We start from the raw sequence: 15,048 nt of genomic DNA on the forward strand, positions 1-15,048 counted from the left end.
TAATCTTGGAATAGTTTGAACAGCTATGGGTGCTACTTTTGTTTTGGAGCTTAGGAGTGTAGCTATTGGCGTTCTTTCTGGGGTATGGATGAAAATGTAGACGACAGCAGCCATGGAAAACTGTGATACATCGCAGAAACCATGTAATTCATAGATATCTTTGGGCGTCGTTCCTATCCACCGTGGTAGTTTAATCTGATGGACGTTTTTTAATGTTTCAGATCTGTTGGTAGCTCCTGATCCCAGATAAGGTTGCTAAGCTAAAGCCGTTGCATACAAATTTTGTTGCGAATAACAATGGGTTGCAACCATCCAAATGGGTCAAAAAGCCGTGCCATAAAGGAAGCTATGGTACGTTTTGTAACTTCTTGTTGGTTGTTCTCACACCCGTCAGCTTTGAAGATGAATTGATCATCTCTTTGGGAGCCACTGGAGTCCCAGTGTTTTTGTAACGTCTTCTTCTTCATTGAATACGTAACATTTCCCTCTATGGTTTTCAGGTATCGCATTGAGGACTTCTTGATGGTTACTATTCCATTTACCTAAGTTGAAGCCTCCTTTGTCTAGGAGTTGTGACAGCTCCAGGTATAAAACTTTTGCCTCTGCAATTGTATCTACGCCAGTCAGAAAATAGTCTACATAGAAGCTGGTTTTCAAGTGATTCGCTGCGGAAGGGTAGCGTACGAATATCCTGGAATGGAGCGTTAGCAGTTCCAAAAGTTAGCGTCTTCAAACGATAGTTTCTTATAATGTCTGTTTTGTGTGGACGCCACAGGATGCGTTGGAAATCTGAGTCGGTGGTTTCAACTGATATCTGCCGATACATTTATTCAATATCCGCTGTTATGACGACTGGATATGTTCCATATCGCAGAATCATAGTTGTAAGTGTATCTTGAATTGTTGGACCTACCATGAGGCAGTCGTTTAGTGACATTCCGGAAGGCGATTTTGCTGAGGCATTAAATACAACCCGGGCCTTGGTTGTTATAATTTCTTCTTTAATCACTGCATGGTGAGGCAAGTAATAACAAGGTTTGTTTACTTCATTGCTGGGAATCCCTTCCATATGTCCAAGTGTTAGATACTCTTCAATGCACTTGTTGTATACCTCAAAAAGATTATTTTTAATAGCTTCTTTTCGTTTCAGACATACCTGGCAATAGCTGACTTTTCCGAGAGGCCAAGTTTTGTCCTAGGATCATCTTTCCACGGCATTTTGACTTTATACCGTCCATCTTTCATCCTTTTTACATTTGTAATGTATTGCTTTTCTGCCATCTCTTGTTCTTGACACAAAAAGGGTTTCCTTTCGATTTCCTCCTGTTCCCAGAATTTTGATAGCTGTTCATCGAGTTCTGATGTTATTATCATGGAAGTTGATGCGCTTCTAGCTATGGGGCGAGATAAAATCCAGGTCAGTTTGGTCTTTTGTGCAGTTGGCATACCTTTCTTCAATCACTCCAGCCGGATTTTACCATATACATCAGCTCCTAACAATACATCGATCTTTGATCGAGTACAGAACTCTGGATCTGCAAGTTCAGTATTCTTTACGTTTACGTTAACAAGAGCTAAACTTGATGTACAGAAGAAGCGGTTAATAGGAGAGAATTCCAATACGAACCTATTTTAAATAAACAAGAACTGAAACCCGTTTCGACACTTGATACCCAACTATTGGGTTGTAAAAAGAAACAATGCTAGAACCATTTAAAAAATCCAAAACAAAATCCTTCCGGAAATAATAAATTATATTAAATTAATAAATATGAAACATCCACAACAAATTCACTTCAAAAAGTAGATTTCTTTAATTTTGTAAGATATTAAAAGATTTTATATTTAATAGAAAATCAATTTTAAAAGAAAAAAACACTTCAAGAAAGCCTCACACAAAAAAAAAGATGAAATTGAAGACAAGTTCCAGGAATTTAAAAACAACTTAATATCAAACTGTCGATCTCTTATTTAAGGTTTCTTCTGAACCTGAATATTTGCTCTTTATTTCAGAAAAGATGTTATACAAATTTTTTAAAGCATTACTTAAGTTTTTCTAAATTCTAAATTGTTTAAAAACAAAGGTTTAAGTTGTTTTTGACAGCAGACTGCTTTTTGGTGAATATCGTTAAAATAATAACAGATCTTTAGATAAAATCTTTATTTCTACACATTAACTGTATAAGATTAATGGCTCGAGCAGGTCTGAATTTTTGATTAATATTATGTTCTTGATGCAGTCCTTAGTTATATGTATGAACAAAACTTAAAGCGGTAAGAAACAAATTCTATCTTCGTATATAAAAAATAAAAAAGAGGCTAGGATGCAACCCACACTGATAACTTCCCATCCCGTCTGTCGATTTGTCTTGCTCAGAAGTTTGTCTATATGTACTCGTATCAATTTGTTCCAAATTACTGAATATCAAAAACAATATTTTCTGTGAAATAAAGTAAGTTTGAAGCCAATATTTTTAATTTTTGAAAAGCTATTTGAGTAAATTTTTACCAAGTTTTAGTATTGGTTTTTTTTAGAGTTTTATTTTTTGTAAAAAAACTGTCAATTCGATTTTTTCCAAAATTTTATTGAATGTTAACAACAATATTTTTTAAAAGATAACAGTAAATCCAATATTTCAAATTTTTGAAAAGATATTGGACTCGAAAATAAAATTTTACCAACTTTTGTTAAATTTTTATTAGGTTTTTAATTTTTTGTACAAAAATTGTCAATTCGATTTTTTTCAAAACATTATCCAGTGTTGAAAACAATATTTAAAATTAAATTAAAGCCATTATTTCAAAGTTTCGAAAATGTATTTAAGTCGAAAATCATTGCTTACCAACTTTTATTAATTTTTTTTTAAGTTTTTATTTTTTGTAAGAAAACTGTCAATTCGATTTTTCTCAAAATTTGTCAGAATGTTCAAAACAAAATATTTTATAAGATAAAATAGCCTAAATTTCAAGTTTTTGAAAAGATATTTGAATAGATATTCAATTTTTACCAACTTTGAGTAATTTTTGTAGGTTTTATTTTTTTTTATAAAAAAAAAATGTCAATTAGATTTTTCTCAAAATTTTATCAGATGTCAAAAATATTATTCTCCGTTGCCCAAAATTGTTTTGGAGATGAAGTCAACTTTTAGTCGTAAAATTTTGGGGGTGACAAATTTTTTTTTCTTGCTATATAAAATTTAATTCAAGTCTCTATCGTTTTTGGTTCGTAAGATATTTAGGGTTAACCAAAGTTTTCAAATTTTTTCAAACTGCTATGGTAAAAAAACCACCCACGCAATTTTCTTGAGAGCCCTTTCTGGATCGTTCTGCCTTATTATCTGTATAATTAAATTTATTTGAAATCGATACCTCTTCTGGTTCTTGAGCTATGGAGGACGAAAAAAACGTCGCGAACGTACGGACGTACGTTCGCGTCGTACACACGCACGCTAGGGACCTTGAAACGTCGAGAAATGTCAAAATTTTCAATTTGACAAATCGGACCCATTACAATAACTTCCTATGGGAAGTTAATAATCAAAAATATAACGCAATACGATAAGTTTTGAATTGAAAATTTAATTAACAATAATCTCCCTTGGGGTTAAATATGACCTTACAACCACCCCCTGACTGGCCATTGGCCAGTGATAGCTTGACAAACCACTCTTAAGTTAGTTTTTTTTTTAATATTTTAACATTTTTCATCCAAAATTGTAATGGATTTATAATTTAAAGTCATAAAAAATCATATTTATAGTCTTCAAAGGCACAAAAGATCAATCGATAACTAATTCTGTAAAGTCTATAATAAATAAACATGTTTTTTGAGAACTTACTTAAACATTTCCTTTTGTTTTTAAACATAAATAAATGTTGTTTTTGATGCTAAATGAAATATATTAGAATCTCTTTATGAATTTGCTTACTATAAATGTTAGTTCTTCTAAAATTGCTTGTGAATTATCGTTATGTGATTACATTTTGATTATAATTAAAAAATTAAATCAATACATTCAATTAAAATATGCATTATATTTAAAAAAAAAACAAAAAAAAACAAAAATATATTTAAGATTATTAAAACTACTTAAAATTATAATAATCAAACTGCACGACAATTATTAAATAATCCAAAGCCGTACTGGTAGCAATAAATGCTGTTGCCCATTCTAAATTAAAGAAGCCGTAAATTGACAAATTCATTTGTTCTTGCTTAGCCATCAAAGTCACACTTTGTATCTTAAATTAAATTAAAAAAAAGAAAAAAAAAAACAATTTGAATTATTTGTTTAAATAAATCATATAACCATCAGCTTACCGTTTTCTCCAGTCGATCATTTAATAAAACATGCGATGGTAACAATCCTAAAATATGTGCTGGTTCATTACATGAATCAATTATATCACCACAAATATGAGTAAGCAACCATAGGTTTAAAAAAGCCGTAACCAACGACAAGAATGCACAAGTCGCGAAAAAACTTACATCTGCAAAAGTCCCACTCAAAAGTACGACTATCAAAAATGCAAAATAAAACTGCGAAGCAATAATTCCCAACAAAATAAACATTATACTCATTTGAAAACAGTTTTTTAATTCAACAATAAGTTTAAACACTTTTGTATGAGTTCTCGCTATTTTCAAAAATTCACCGCACAAAAAATTTGTCTCTTCATTCACGGCACTCATGTTAACATTTTCGAGTGAAACTTTTATTTCTTCCACCATTGATTGGAGATGAAAATTCAGCAATTTAAACAGATACACCCCGTACAGCATTCCAAAATTTATTTCATTTTCAACCGCATTCAATAGGATCATGTTAATTACAAAAACTACCTCCCAAAAATAATCCACTGCTGAGCCACCAATGGATTGATACATAGTTGACGAACATGATATTGACACTATTGTGATAGAACACATTAACTTTAAGAATATAATCTTTTTCAATTCATTGCGAACTTCAAAATTACTGCGGGCCAAGTCAGCCAGGTCAATGAGCCTTATTTTATTTAGTTCATCGAATATTTCTTTAATATTACTTCGCATTGTCCAGCTCTTTACTCGACTTATTACAAGGCAAGCAAAATTCACTAAAAGCAAATCACTTCTCCAGAACAAGGCAAGGTCGTGTTTTGTATATATTTCATGATAACTAGCAAAGGGAAAATAATTTAAATAAAAGTTTGATGTTGCAAGTAAAAAAAAATCTATAAATGCACAATAGACAACCGCAAGTGGTCGATGGATGAGTTTCCTCTGATTTAAATTGTAATTGTAAGTGAATAATCCAAAGAAAGTAAGATAACGAAAAACATAAGAGAAGGTTTTGTCAATGGGATCTAAATTGCCAGGCTCCATTGTTACAACCTTTACGCCAGTAGGACTCACAACTCACTAGCAGTAGCAATACCCGTAAGCCTTAAAAAAAACAGGATAACATCTAATTAAACAAAATTGCATTATCGTTTTATATACCTACGAGTGTATATCATTTAATAATAGATAATTTGTATTTAATAAGCAAGTGACTCAGAATTTATTCATTGTATTGTTACATTTTATGTTTATTAAATTTATCAATTGGAGAGGTCATTTAGATGTTCAATACCTTAAGCTGTATGCCTAGTTATTATTAAAGAATAAACTATACGATAGAGGTAAATTTAATTTACTTTAATATAAATATAGTTGTATAGTAAATTCATAAAACTTCTGTTTTTTGGCTAATTATTTAATGAAATTTTAATTTATTTTAATTCGTTATAACCTAACTTGCCTCAGCAATTATTAAACTTTACGAAAAAAATGTACACTGCTAAGTGAAAGGCATTTTAATGAAATAAGATTTTTGTACGAATCCTCCCCACCAATGGGGTACCTTCGTACGACATGGGGAGTATTCATACGGGATAGTGGACAAATTAATTTGACTTCCTTTTGATTTGTCAAATACCGAAAACCGTGTTTAAAACATTTACTTACTTATTAATGATTCAATTTGACCCATTGTTACCTCTAATTCTGCTTAAAAAAAAAGACTTGATAAATATTTAAATCAATGTTTGCAATAGGTGAAGAGGTGTTCTTCAATGCTGGCAAAACCACTGCGTAAGCTTTTCCATCTGTTCTATGCTACAGGTCTCTTTCCGAGTGGATGGAAAACTGCATCAGTCCAGTCTGTCCCTAAAAAAGGTGAATCCTCCTCACCATCTACCTATCGTCCAATTGCACTTACGTCCCTTCTTTCCAAGGTCATGGAAACGCTGATAAATTTTCAGCTTAAGAAATATCTTGAAGAACGGAAGCTTCTTAATGACCGGCAGTATGGCTTTCGTTGCAATAGATCCACTAGTGATCTCATGGTTTATCTCACCGAACAGTCGAACAAATCTTGACATCGTTTTGAAGAAAGTAAGATTATTGCACTTGATATTTCAAAGGCATTTGATAGAGTTTGGCACCAAGCTTCTTATCAAAAATGCGTGCATTTGGTATTGATGAATCCCTTCTTCGTTGGGTTAGAAGTTGCCTTTCGGACCGTTCAATTCAAGTAGTCTTGGACGGGTTCAAATCTGATATCCACAAAATAAACGCTGGTGTACCCCAGGGCTCCGTTTTGTCTCCGACACTTTTCCTTATTTTTATAAATGATCTTTTGTCTGATACTTCTAACCCACTTAATTTTTTCGCTGATGACAGTACCTTCAGCTTTTCATATTCGTTTCTAGATTCTCATCCTTGTTCTTCGGATGTGGACTACCAACGGCAGCGTATGATGAGCTCATTAAATTCTTATCTTGACAGCATTGTCCAATGGGGAATCAAAAACCGTGTAGAATTTAATGCTTCGAAAACTCAATGCTGTCTACTATCCATGAGTGGTACTTGCATCGAGGAGACCGAACAGCTTTTAGTCTTAGGTATGTGCATTACAAACCATTTGTTGTGGAGTGATCACATATTTGACATCGCCAAAAATGCTGTTAAGTGTTTAGGTGCAAGAAGTTTTTTACTCATACTGATCTGGCTTTAATCTATAAAGCCTATATACGTCCGAAGCTCGGTGACCGTTGTCTAACTGAAACTTTTGTATCTCTCGAGCACCGTCGTCGTAAGGTTTCATGCCTGTCATTATTTTATCGCTACTTTCATAAACAATGCTCTAATGAAATAGCCAGTTGCATTCCTCCCCTCAAACAATTCAACCGTAACACCCGTTCCTCTGGAAATGCTCATCAGTTTACCGTTGAGCCCAATTTCGGACATACTGTAAAGGACAGAGATTCTTTCTTCAGTCGCACCACATGAATGTGGAATGCTTTACCAGACTCAATGTTTCCCAGTCATTACAATGTGCAGACATTTAAAACCAATGTGAATCGGTATCTCCTTTCTAATCCTATCCTCCCTTCTTAATTGCTCGCTCTGTGATTAATCATGATAAGGGTATTCATATCCCGCGTAAATATATATAAAAAAAAGGATCGGATGTTCTTTCGAGTTAAGAGTGTGCTTTTGAATATGTTTGCACTAACAAATATATCTGAATGAATCCATCCACTCCTGTAATGCACACGTGGGAATACGAATAGCGGCGTGATCGTGTTTCCGCTTACGAGTTCGCCCCTCTCATTGGATACAATCTGCCCTACTTGCCTTTGTGTTTTTGGTGCCAAAACTTTAGGTGTTTCCAGTACAGTTACAGTTGGCACTTCTGTTTCGTCAAAGTTGAAAATTCTGTAATTGTACAATAAAATAAGATTCATTGAATATTTCAATTAAGTAATAAAGAGGATAACGTAGCACCATAGTTCGAGCAGCTAATGAAAATAAAACAAAAACTTGAACACATACATAAGGATGGCGGAAATCGAGACCCAAACTCTTAATAAAGCTTTTTTTACCAACAAAGCTAATATGCTCAGTAAATCTATGTTTTGAGTCTAAAGCTACACCCAAGTTATACTGATCTATGGCGAAAATTTTTTTTCGCACTGTGGCGAGAGTCCTTAAAGATCTTAACATGCATAAATCCACTGGTCGAAATGGTATTACCCCTATTGCTTTGAAGAGGTATTCTTCAACGATGGCAAAACCACTGCGTAAGCTTTTTCCAGCGGATGGAAAACCGCATTTGTCCAGCATATCGCCCTCTCCCTCTTATTACCTACTGATTGCACTTACGTCCTTTCTTTCCAAGGTCATGGAAACGCTGATTATTTATCGGCTCAAGAAATATCTCGAAGATCAAAAGGTTCTTAATGACCGATAATACGGCTTTTGTAGCAATAGATCCACTAGTGATCTCATGGTTAATCTCATCGAACAGTGGAACAAATCTTTACATAGTTTTGGAGAAAGTAAGATTATTGCACTTGATATTTTAGAAGAATTTGATAGGGTTTGGCATCTTGTTCTTTTATCGAAATGCGTGCTTTCGGTTTTCACGAATCCCTCCATCATTGGATTAGTAATTACCTTTCGAATTGTTCAATGCAAGTAGTATTGGATGGTTTCAAGTCTGAAAATCACCTAATAAATGCTGGCGTGCCACAGGGCTCTTTTCTATCTCCAACACTCTTTCTGATTTTTATAAATGATCTTCTGTCTGTAACTTCTAATACAATACTTTTCTTATTCGTTTTCAGATTCACGTCCTTCTTCTTCGGATGCGGAACTGCATCGTCAAAATATGATAAGCCCTTTAAATACCGACAAAAATAGCATTGAACAATGGAAAAAAAAACCGCGTGGTATTAAATTTTTCGAAAACCCAATGCTGTCTTGGATCGTTAAAGCAAGATATATCCCCCTTGCCATTATCCATGGATGGCACTTGCATCGAGGAGACTGAACATCTCGATATTCTCGGTATGTGTATCACCAACCACTATTTGGGTTTTCTAAGGCGATGCAAGAAGTTTTTCTCCCTTTCTGATCTGCCTTTTATCTACAAGACTTATATAAGTCCAAAGCTTGAGTATAAATCCCATATCTGGGCGGGTGCTCCTGCAATTTACTTAAGCCTCTTGGACAGTATTGAACGTAGAGCATTTAAATTGATAGGTTATAATATCATAATAAGTTCATTAACTTAGTCGTAAAGTTTCTTGTCTCACCATTTTTTACCGTTATTTTAACGATTTATGCTCTAGTGAAATATCCAGGTTGATTCTTCCCCTTGAACAGTTCAACCGTAATACTCGCGCTTCTAGGAATGCTCATCAGTATAACCCCGAGCTCAACTTCGGTCGTACCGTCAAGTACATAGATTCGTTCTTTAGCCGTAGTACGCGAAAGTGGAATGCCTTACCACACTTTGTCTTTCCCAGACATTGCAATATTCAGAAATTCAAGGCCAATGTACAATTGTACAAAGTTATAGTAATGTTTCTTAAAGGTTTTTATTTTTTGTAAGAAAAAATAAACTGTCAATGAAAAAATTGGTTTTCGACTCAAAATCTCGCTATGAAAAATGAATTTTTAAATTAAGCTATTTTATCATAAACAAAATATTGTTCGATATTTTTTGTTAATTTCTAGAAATTTCACATGGCAGAATTTTTTAACAAAACACGAATACTTACAAAAAAATGATATGAAATGGTTTTTGGCTCAAATATTAGGAGAAGAAATCATTTATCTCACAAAAAATATTGTTATGAATATTTTGTTAAAGTTTTAAGCAAGAATAATTGACGCAAAATCTCCTTTGTCGGGTCGGCATAATTTTGAAAAATAACATCTCCGAGCAGTTAAGTCGAACTTTAAAGAAGGATTGACGGTTGTTTCCTTTAATAATGCCATTGTTTAACCAGTTGTTTTTTCAGGTTTAAGTCTGACGTTTACAAAAAACGAATACAAATTGTTAAAACCTTGGTACTAAAAAAAAACATTTTCTTCAAAAACGAGGCCATTACATCCACAAAAAGTCACTGTTTGGTGATCTTTTTTTGGTTCAGGGGGTGCGATTGGCACGTATTTGTTCGTATGTGGAATCAATGTCACCGTCAATGTGCCACATGCCACATAACTCAAGCGAATATGGCTTTGATGCAAAACACATTTCCTGGCCGCTTTATTTCTTGCCGTGGCGGTATCACCTGGCCACCAAGATCATGCGATTTGACACCGCTCTACTTTTATTTCTCTGGCTACGACAAAGACCGTGTTTGAGCACTTAAAAACCAACATTCGTCAAGTTATGGCTGAGATACTTCCCAATATGTGCCAAAAAGTGGTCGAAAATTACCTCAAAACAATTAAGGCGTGGTGGTCATTTAATGATGTAGTGTTTTAAACACAAAGTGTCAACATTTCAACTTTATAATAAAAAACAAATATCATGAAACAAACTAATTCATATGTGTTTTATTAACGTTTACTTTTGAAACCGCAACATAGATAACCTTGTATATACTGTTATCGATTAGCGAAATGTTCGAGTCTAAAATCAATTTTTACCAACTTTTAGTAATATTTTTCTAAGAATTTTATTTTTACTGACAAACTATCACTCCGATTTTTCTAAGAAAAAACCTTACCAGATGTTAAAAACGCTACTCTTTGATGCATTCAGGTATGAACGAAAATAGGTATGCCAAAAGTAAAGACGTAAAGTTGCTATAATAATTGTATTTAACTATTAGCGAAATTTCTGGCTATGTTCTGCAAGTGGGAGATTACCTTGAAAAACTTCATACACTATATTTATAGATACATTTACTGATTTCAATGAAATGAAATAATTTAAAAGAGGCTTGGGTTGCTACATAACCTAATAAAAACTTTCAATTTGAAAGCAATACGATTTTTTATTTGTAAAATACGATATTTGAAGTTAGACAAATTTTTAACTCATATTTTTGTTCTGAAATTGCGGATTCATTTATAAGTAGAAGGAAGACGTTATACGCGTTTTTCGTAGATTTGATGGTTGCATATGACACAGTGAATAGGCAAGCTCTTTTCTATAAGTTCTTTGTCGTTAAAGTTTGGAAAATTTCTGCCTGTGTATGGATACTAATGCAGCATTTTAGAATAATACAGAAAAGTCGAAATGTCTCAGAACGGAATCAGGCGTCAGACAAGGTTGTACGATGAGCCCAAGCTTATTTGCTTTCTTTATCGAAGACTTAGTAGATTTCTTACCTGCTGGTATCGAACAAGCTGGAGAACTTACGAAAGCACTATTGTTCGCGGACGATATTTTGGTTCCCGCGTGCTGTTAAATATGGAACCTAATAGTTGAAACATGAAAAAGTCAAAGATCATGATTTTTCAGAACGAAGGAGGATAAGTAACTGCCTGAATGAAAAATGGAACTACAATGGTGAGAATATAGAGATAGTCACAGAGTTCAAATACCTCGAAGTGAACTTGACAAAAAATTTGAATATGGAAACACATCTGAGAGAAAAGCTTACAAGTTTAAAAGCCTCCATTAGCGCATCATAGAGTAGTTGTTTCTGAAACAAAAGTAAGTAGGTATACTGTTTTTAAGGCAGAACCAAAATCAAACTTGTTCTATGCATATCAATTAAGGGGAGCACTGCAATATGAGGTTGTGGGAAAATTCGCTTCAATGTTAAAAGAGTCTTCGGACTGGCACCAAATACGCCCGCCGGTTACCAAAAATAGTGTCACTTCAAACTATTCGAGATAGGTCAGGATGGTTTGCAGAGTGCATGAAACTTGCTAGGGAGTGTGACATGGATAACTTTGATATCAATTACTGGAAAGAGTCACAAATCGGCGAAAACGGATGAAAAGTTATGACGAAAATGCCTTAACCCACCAACTAGGTCTCTACACAGAGCATTTTAGGGTAAGCTCAATCACAATTTGGAGGAGACTGTTTTCGGGATGAAAACAGCGTAGAGGAGATTTCGGTAATAGTGAACTCGTACCTCTTAACTTCATTCCACGTAGACAGGATTTACCAAAATTATTCTCCTTATGTAATCTACAAGTTGGAGAAGATGTATTTCACTTCATGGGTAAATGTCCAATTCTTAAAGACAACAGAAGAAATGTTCTTGGAACGGGTTTTTTGGTTGAAAATGAAATTGTATCATTGTTGAACGAAGTCGACATTAAAATCCTTTATATGGTCGTCGTTCTATTAAAACTCCCTAGGTCCAATTTTTTGTGTTTTGAGATATTTGCGTTAAAAGTTTTGAAATCAACATGCAAATTAATAGATTTTGGGAGTTTTAATTCTTTATAATTTAAAAATGGTGTTTCGTTAAGCTTACGGAATTTTGAAAAAAATATTAATTTTGTCATTTGCATGAACTTAGCGTATTTATTTCATTTTTGCAAAAAATGGACTTAGGAAGTTTTCTTACAACGACGACGATTATGTACTGCGAACTGGCTCAAATGTGCAAAACGGTGAACTCCGTTTCATCAGCATATGGCTTCATTTCGTTTGGGGATTAAAAGATGAAGAAGAAGAAGTATGAATTAATTTTGATTATACAAAATAAAGTGTAATTTAGTTGAACTTCCCTAAGTAAAAAATGAAAATGAATCCAAAGTAAATACTGAATCGAAGCGTTATACTTGTCAGCAAATTATCCGTTTCATTAAAGTGGTCTTTGGTAAACCAAAGTTTTTGTTTTTTGGTCTGACGTTAACACAAACAAAGTGGATGTTTTCCCTACACGTGAACACGAAACATATAGCTGCTTATGTAAAAAGCAGTGATTTTCTAAATTTATCCCGCAAACACTAAGCGATTGGCCTTGCGATTTGTTAATTGTCATTGCGAACGCACGGCGAACTAGAAATTGAAATCGTTTGAAGTCAAACGGTAGTTCTGTCGGAATTATTGATATTCGGGGTTGCCTCAATCAAATTCGGAATAAGTCTTTTCAGCGTAAGTCGAGTACTGTTGCAAAGCTGCAGTGGATTCAAGTTACGAAATATCATAATAACTGAACCAACTTTGAGTTGCAAGTTATGTGATGGAAATCCTGGTACAAATCGGCGAAAGCCGTTGGTAAGAGTAATTAATCCAGTTGTTGCATCAACTGGCACTTTTCCATTTCCAACAGCTAACAATTGTTTGGACGATTGTGCAGGGCTTTGATCATTTTGAAGTTGAACTTTCATATTAGTGGTTAGCGATAATGTTTTTACAATATTCCACAAAAGTGATACCTTCAGGCATTCAATTCATCTACCTAAAATAGTAAAATTGCTTGTCAACAATATCATTAAGTCGCCAAAGATGTTGTTACCTCGTCGAAGATCCTTCAGTGTGAAGTTAAGTGCTTCAAGTGATTTCCAATGTGCCATTATGCACTCATCCCATAAACAATGAGCTTGCACTGCATCAAATATGTTCCCTTTGCACTGAATCGGGAAATATTGCATGTTGGAGTATCAATTGTGTTTAAATTTGGAGTATCAATTGTGTTACAATGTGCAGTGCTGTCACATCTTGATCGAATAGTGGCCAAAATCAATGAAATGACAAATGTTTTCCCTGTTCCTCCAGATGCGTCCAGCAAGAATAGACCACCAGTATTATTGTCCATGATGTTCATTCAGCAACGGCACATTATTTCAAACGAATTCCTTGAATGTATCGACATTTTATTGCAGCTCTCGATTTAATTCTTGGTTCATTGGATCGTGCATCGATCGATTTGGCGCAATCATTCCTATTTCCTATTTTGGTCCACGTACATTTACCAACAGCAGTTGCAAATAAAAACATTCATCATTTCTAGGATCAACAGTGTACATGCGACCTAGCGCGTTAGTTTAAAATACCAGTGGCTAATCTGGAACTGGGGTTCCGTGTTTGCGACGTTGAAATTTATTTGTTGACTGGCTTGCATGTCTTGTGCGGCGGCCGATGTTCGCACTTCTTGTACTTTAGGCATTTTATACTATAAGTTTTTTTTCTCAAAATATTCTACGTTGCAAAAATTATTTTGTGTTTTGATTAAAAAAAAAAAACAGATTTTTTCGAAATTATACCAAATTTGCTCAGAATGTGTAATACAGAATTTTATATAAGTGGATTTGAGGTGAAGCAAATTTTTCACTTTTTTCTTAAATTGCTAACTCTCACTAAGTTTTTTTAAAAGTAATGTTTGCATTTTTTTCTTAATATCTTGAAAACAAAGGTTATTTGAAGTCTATATATCTGACGTTTCTAAAGATATGGTTGACTAAAAAAAGTTCCCAAAAGTAAGCTTTGGTTTAGAATATAGGGCCCTTGAAACGTCAAAAAATTTAAAAAAAAATCAATTCCACAAATCGGAACTTAACGATAGCTTTCTATGGGAAGCTAAATAGAGTTCACCGCTTTTCGGTTAAAATTTGTCCCGAATTTTGTCTACTATAAACCTCACGGCGCCCGAGACCTTTCAAACAAATGCAAAACCGTGGAAATCGCTTCGTGCGTTCTGGAGTATAGCATCACACAAAAAACAAGTATCCGATTATGTTTTGTCAATTAGGCAGACGGCGGAATGCCATGTTCCTTTGATTTTTGTAAGCAATGTAAAATATTCAAGGCAAGAAATAAAAATCTTATTTATCTACATATCTATCTACAGATGTAAACATACATATGCGTACACACGCATATTTTTCTAAAAATCATTAATTTCGAATTTGAATTATATGTCCTTAGAATGTCGAGACATTCAAAAATCTGTAAATTTTCCAATCATACTAATACCTACCTACATACACATTAAAACAGCGATAGTTGAAAAAAGATTACCAAATCAAACTTCCAAATGGGAACATTAAATATTATATTGTATGTGTACTTGAAATGTTCCTGTTTCCTCAATCAAAGTTTGCATATTTGAAAGACAGTTTTCAAAAAATGTCGTATCCTTTTAAAAACCCTTTTTTTCCTTTAAATGCTTCTTGTATGAATAGATATATCAATGTATATGTTACTCCAACACCAGAGAGAAAGAAGGAAGGACAAAATAAAATAAACGATAAAATACAAAATGATTTGTGACAAAACTATACAAAAGAAAAGTAAACCAAATTATATT

At 33.8% G+C, this 15,048-nt stretch overlaps 1 protein-coding gene across 1 annotated transcript; it reads right to left on the reverse strand.

The window, feature by feature from the left end:
* Window positions 1–3,013: 3,013 nt before the first annotated feature.
* On the reverse strand, window positions 3,014–5,467 carry LOC129940789 (uncharacterized). The gene is made up of 2 exons (XM_056049268.1): window positions 4,322–5,467; window positions 3,014–4,242 (listed from the first exon to the last, which is right to left on the reverse strand). Exons 1-2 carry the CDS (start codon window positions 5,366–5,368, stop codon window positions 4,087–4,089), a joined length of 1,203 nt encoding a protein of 400 aa, XP_055905243.1. The 5' UTR covers window positions 5,369–5,467; the 3' UTR covers window positions 3,014–4,086.
* Window positions 5,468–15,048: the final 9,581 nt, after the last annotated feature.

Source organism: Eupeodes corollae, chromosome 1, assembly GCF_945859685.1.
Source record: "Eupeodes corollae chromosome 1, idEupCoro1.1, whole genome shotgun sequence".
Classification (NCBI taxonomy): Eukaryota; Metazoa; Arthropoda; class Insecta; order Diptera; family Syrphidae; genus Eupeodes; species Eupeodes corollae.

Bases quoted from the DNA above. Each gene is read 5' to 3' on its own strand.
- LOC129940789 (XM_056049268.1), bottom strand. From the start codon at position 5,368: ATGGAGCCTGGCAATTTAGATCCCATTGACAAAACCTTCTCTTATGTT. The intron at 4,243-4,321 runs GTAAGCTGATGG...ATTTAATTTAAG, and splicing joins ATGATCGACTGGAGAAAACG to ATACAAAGTGTGACTTTGAT.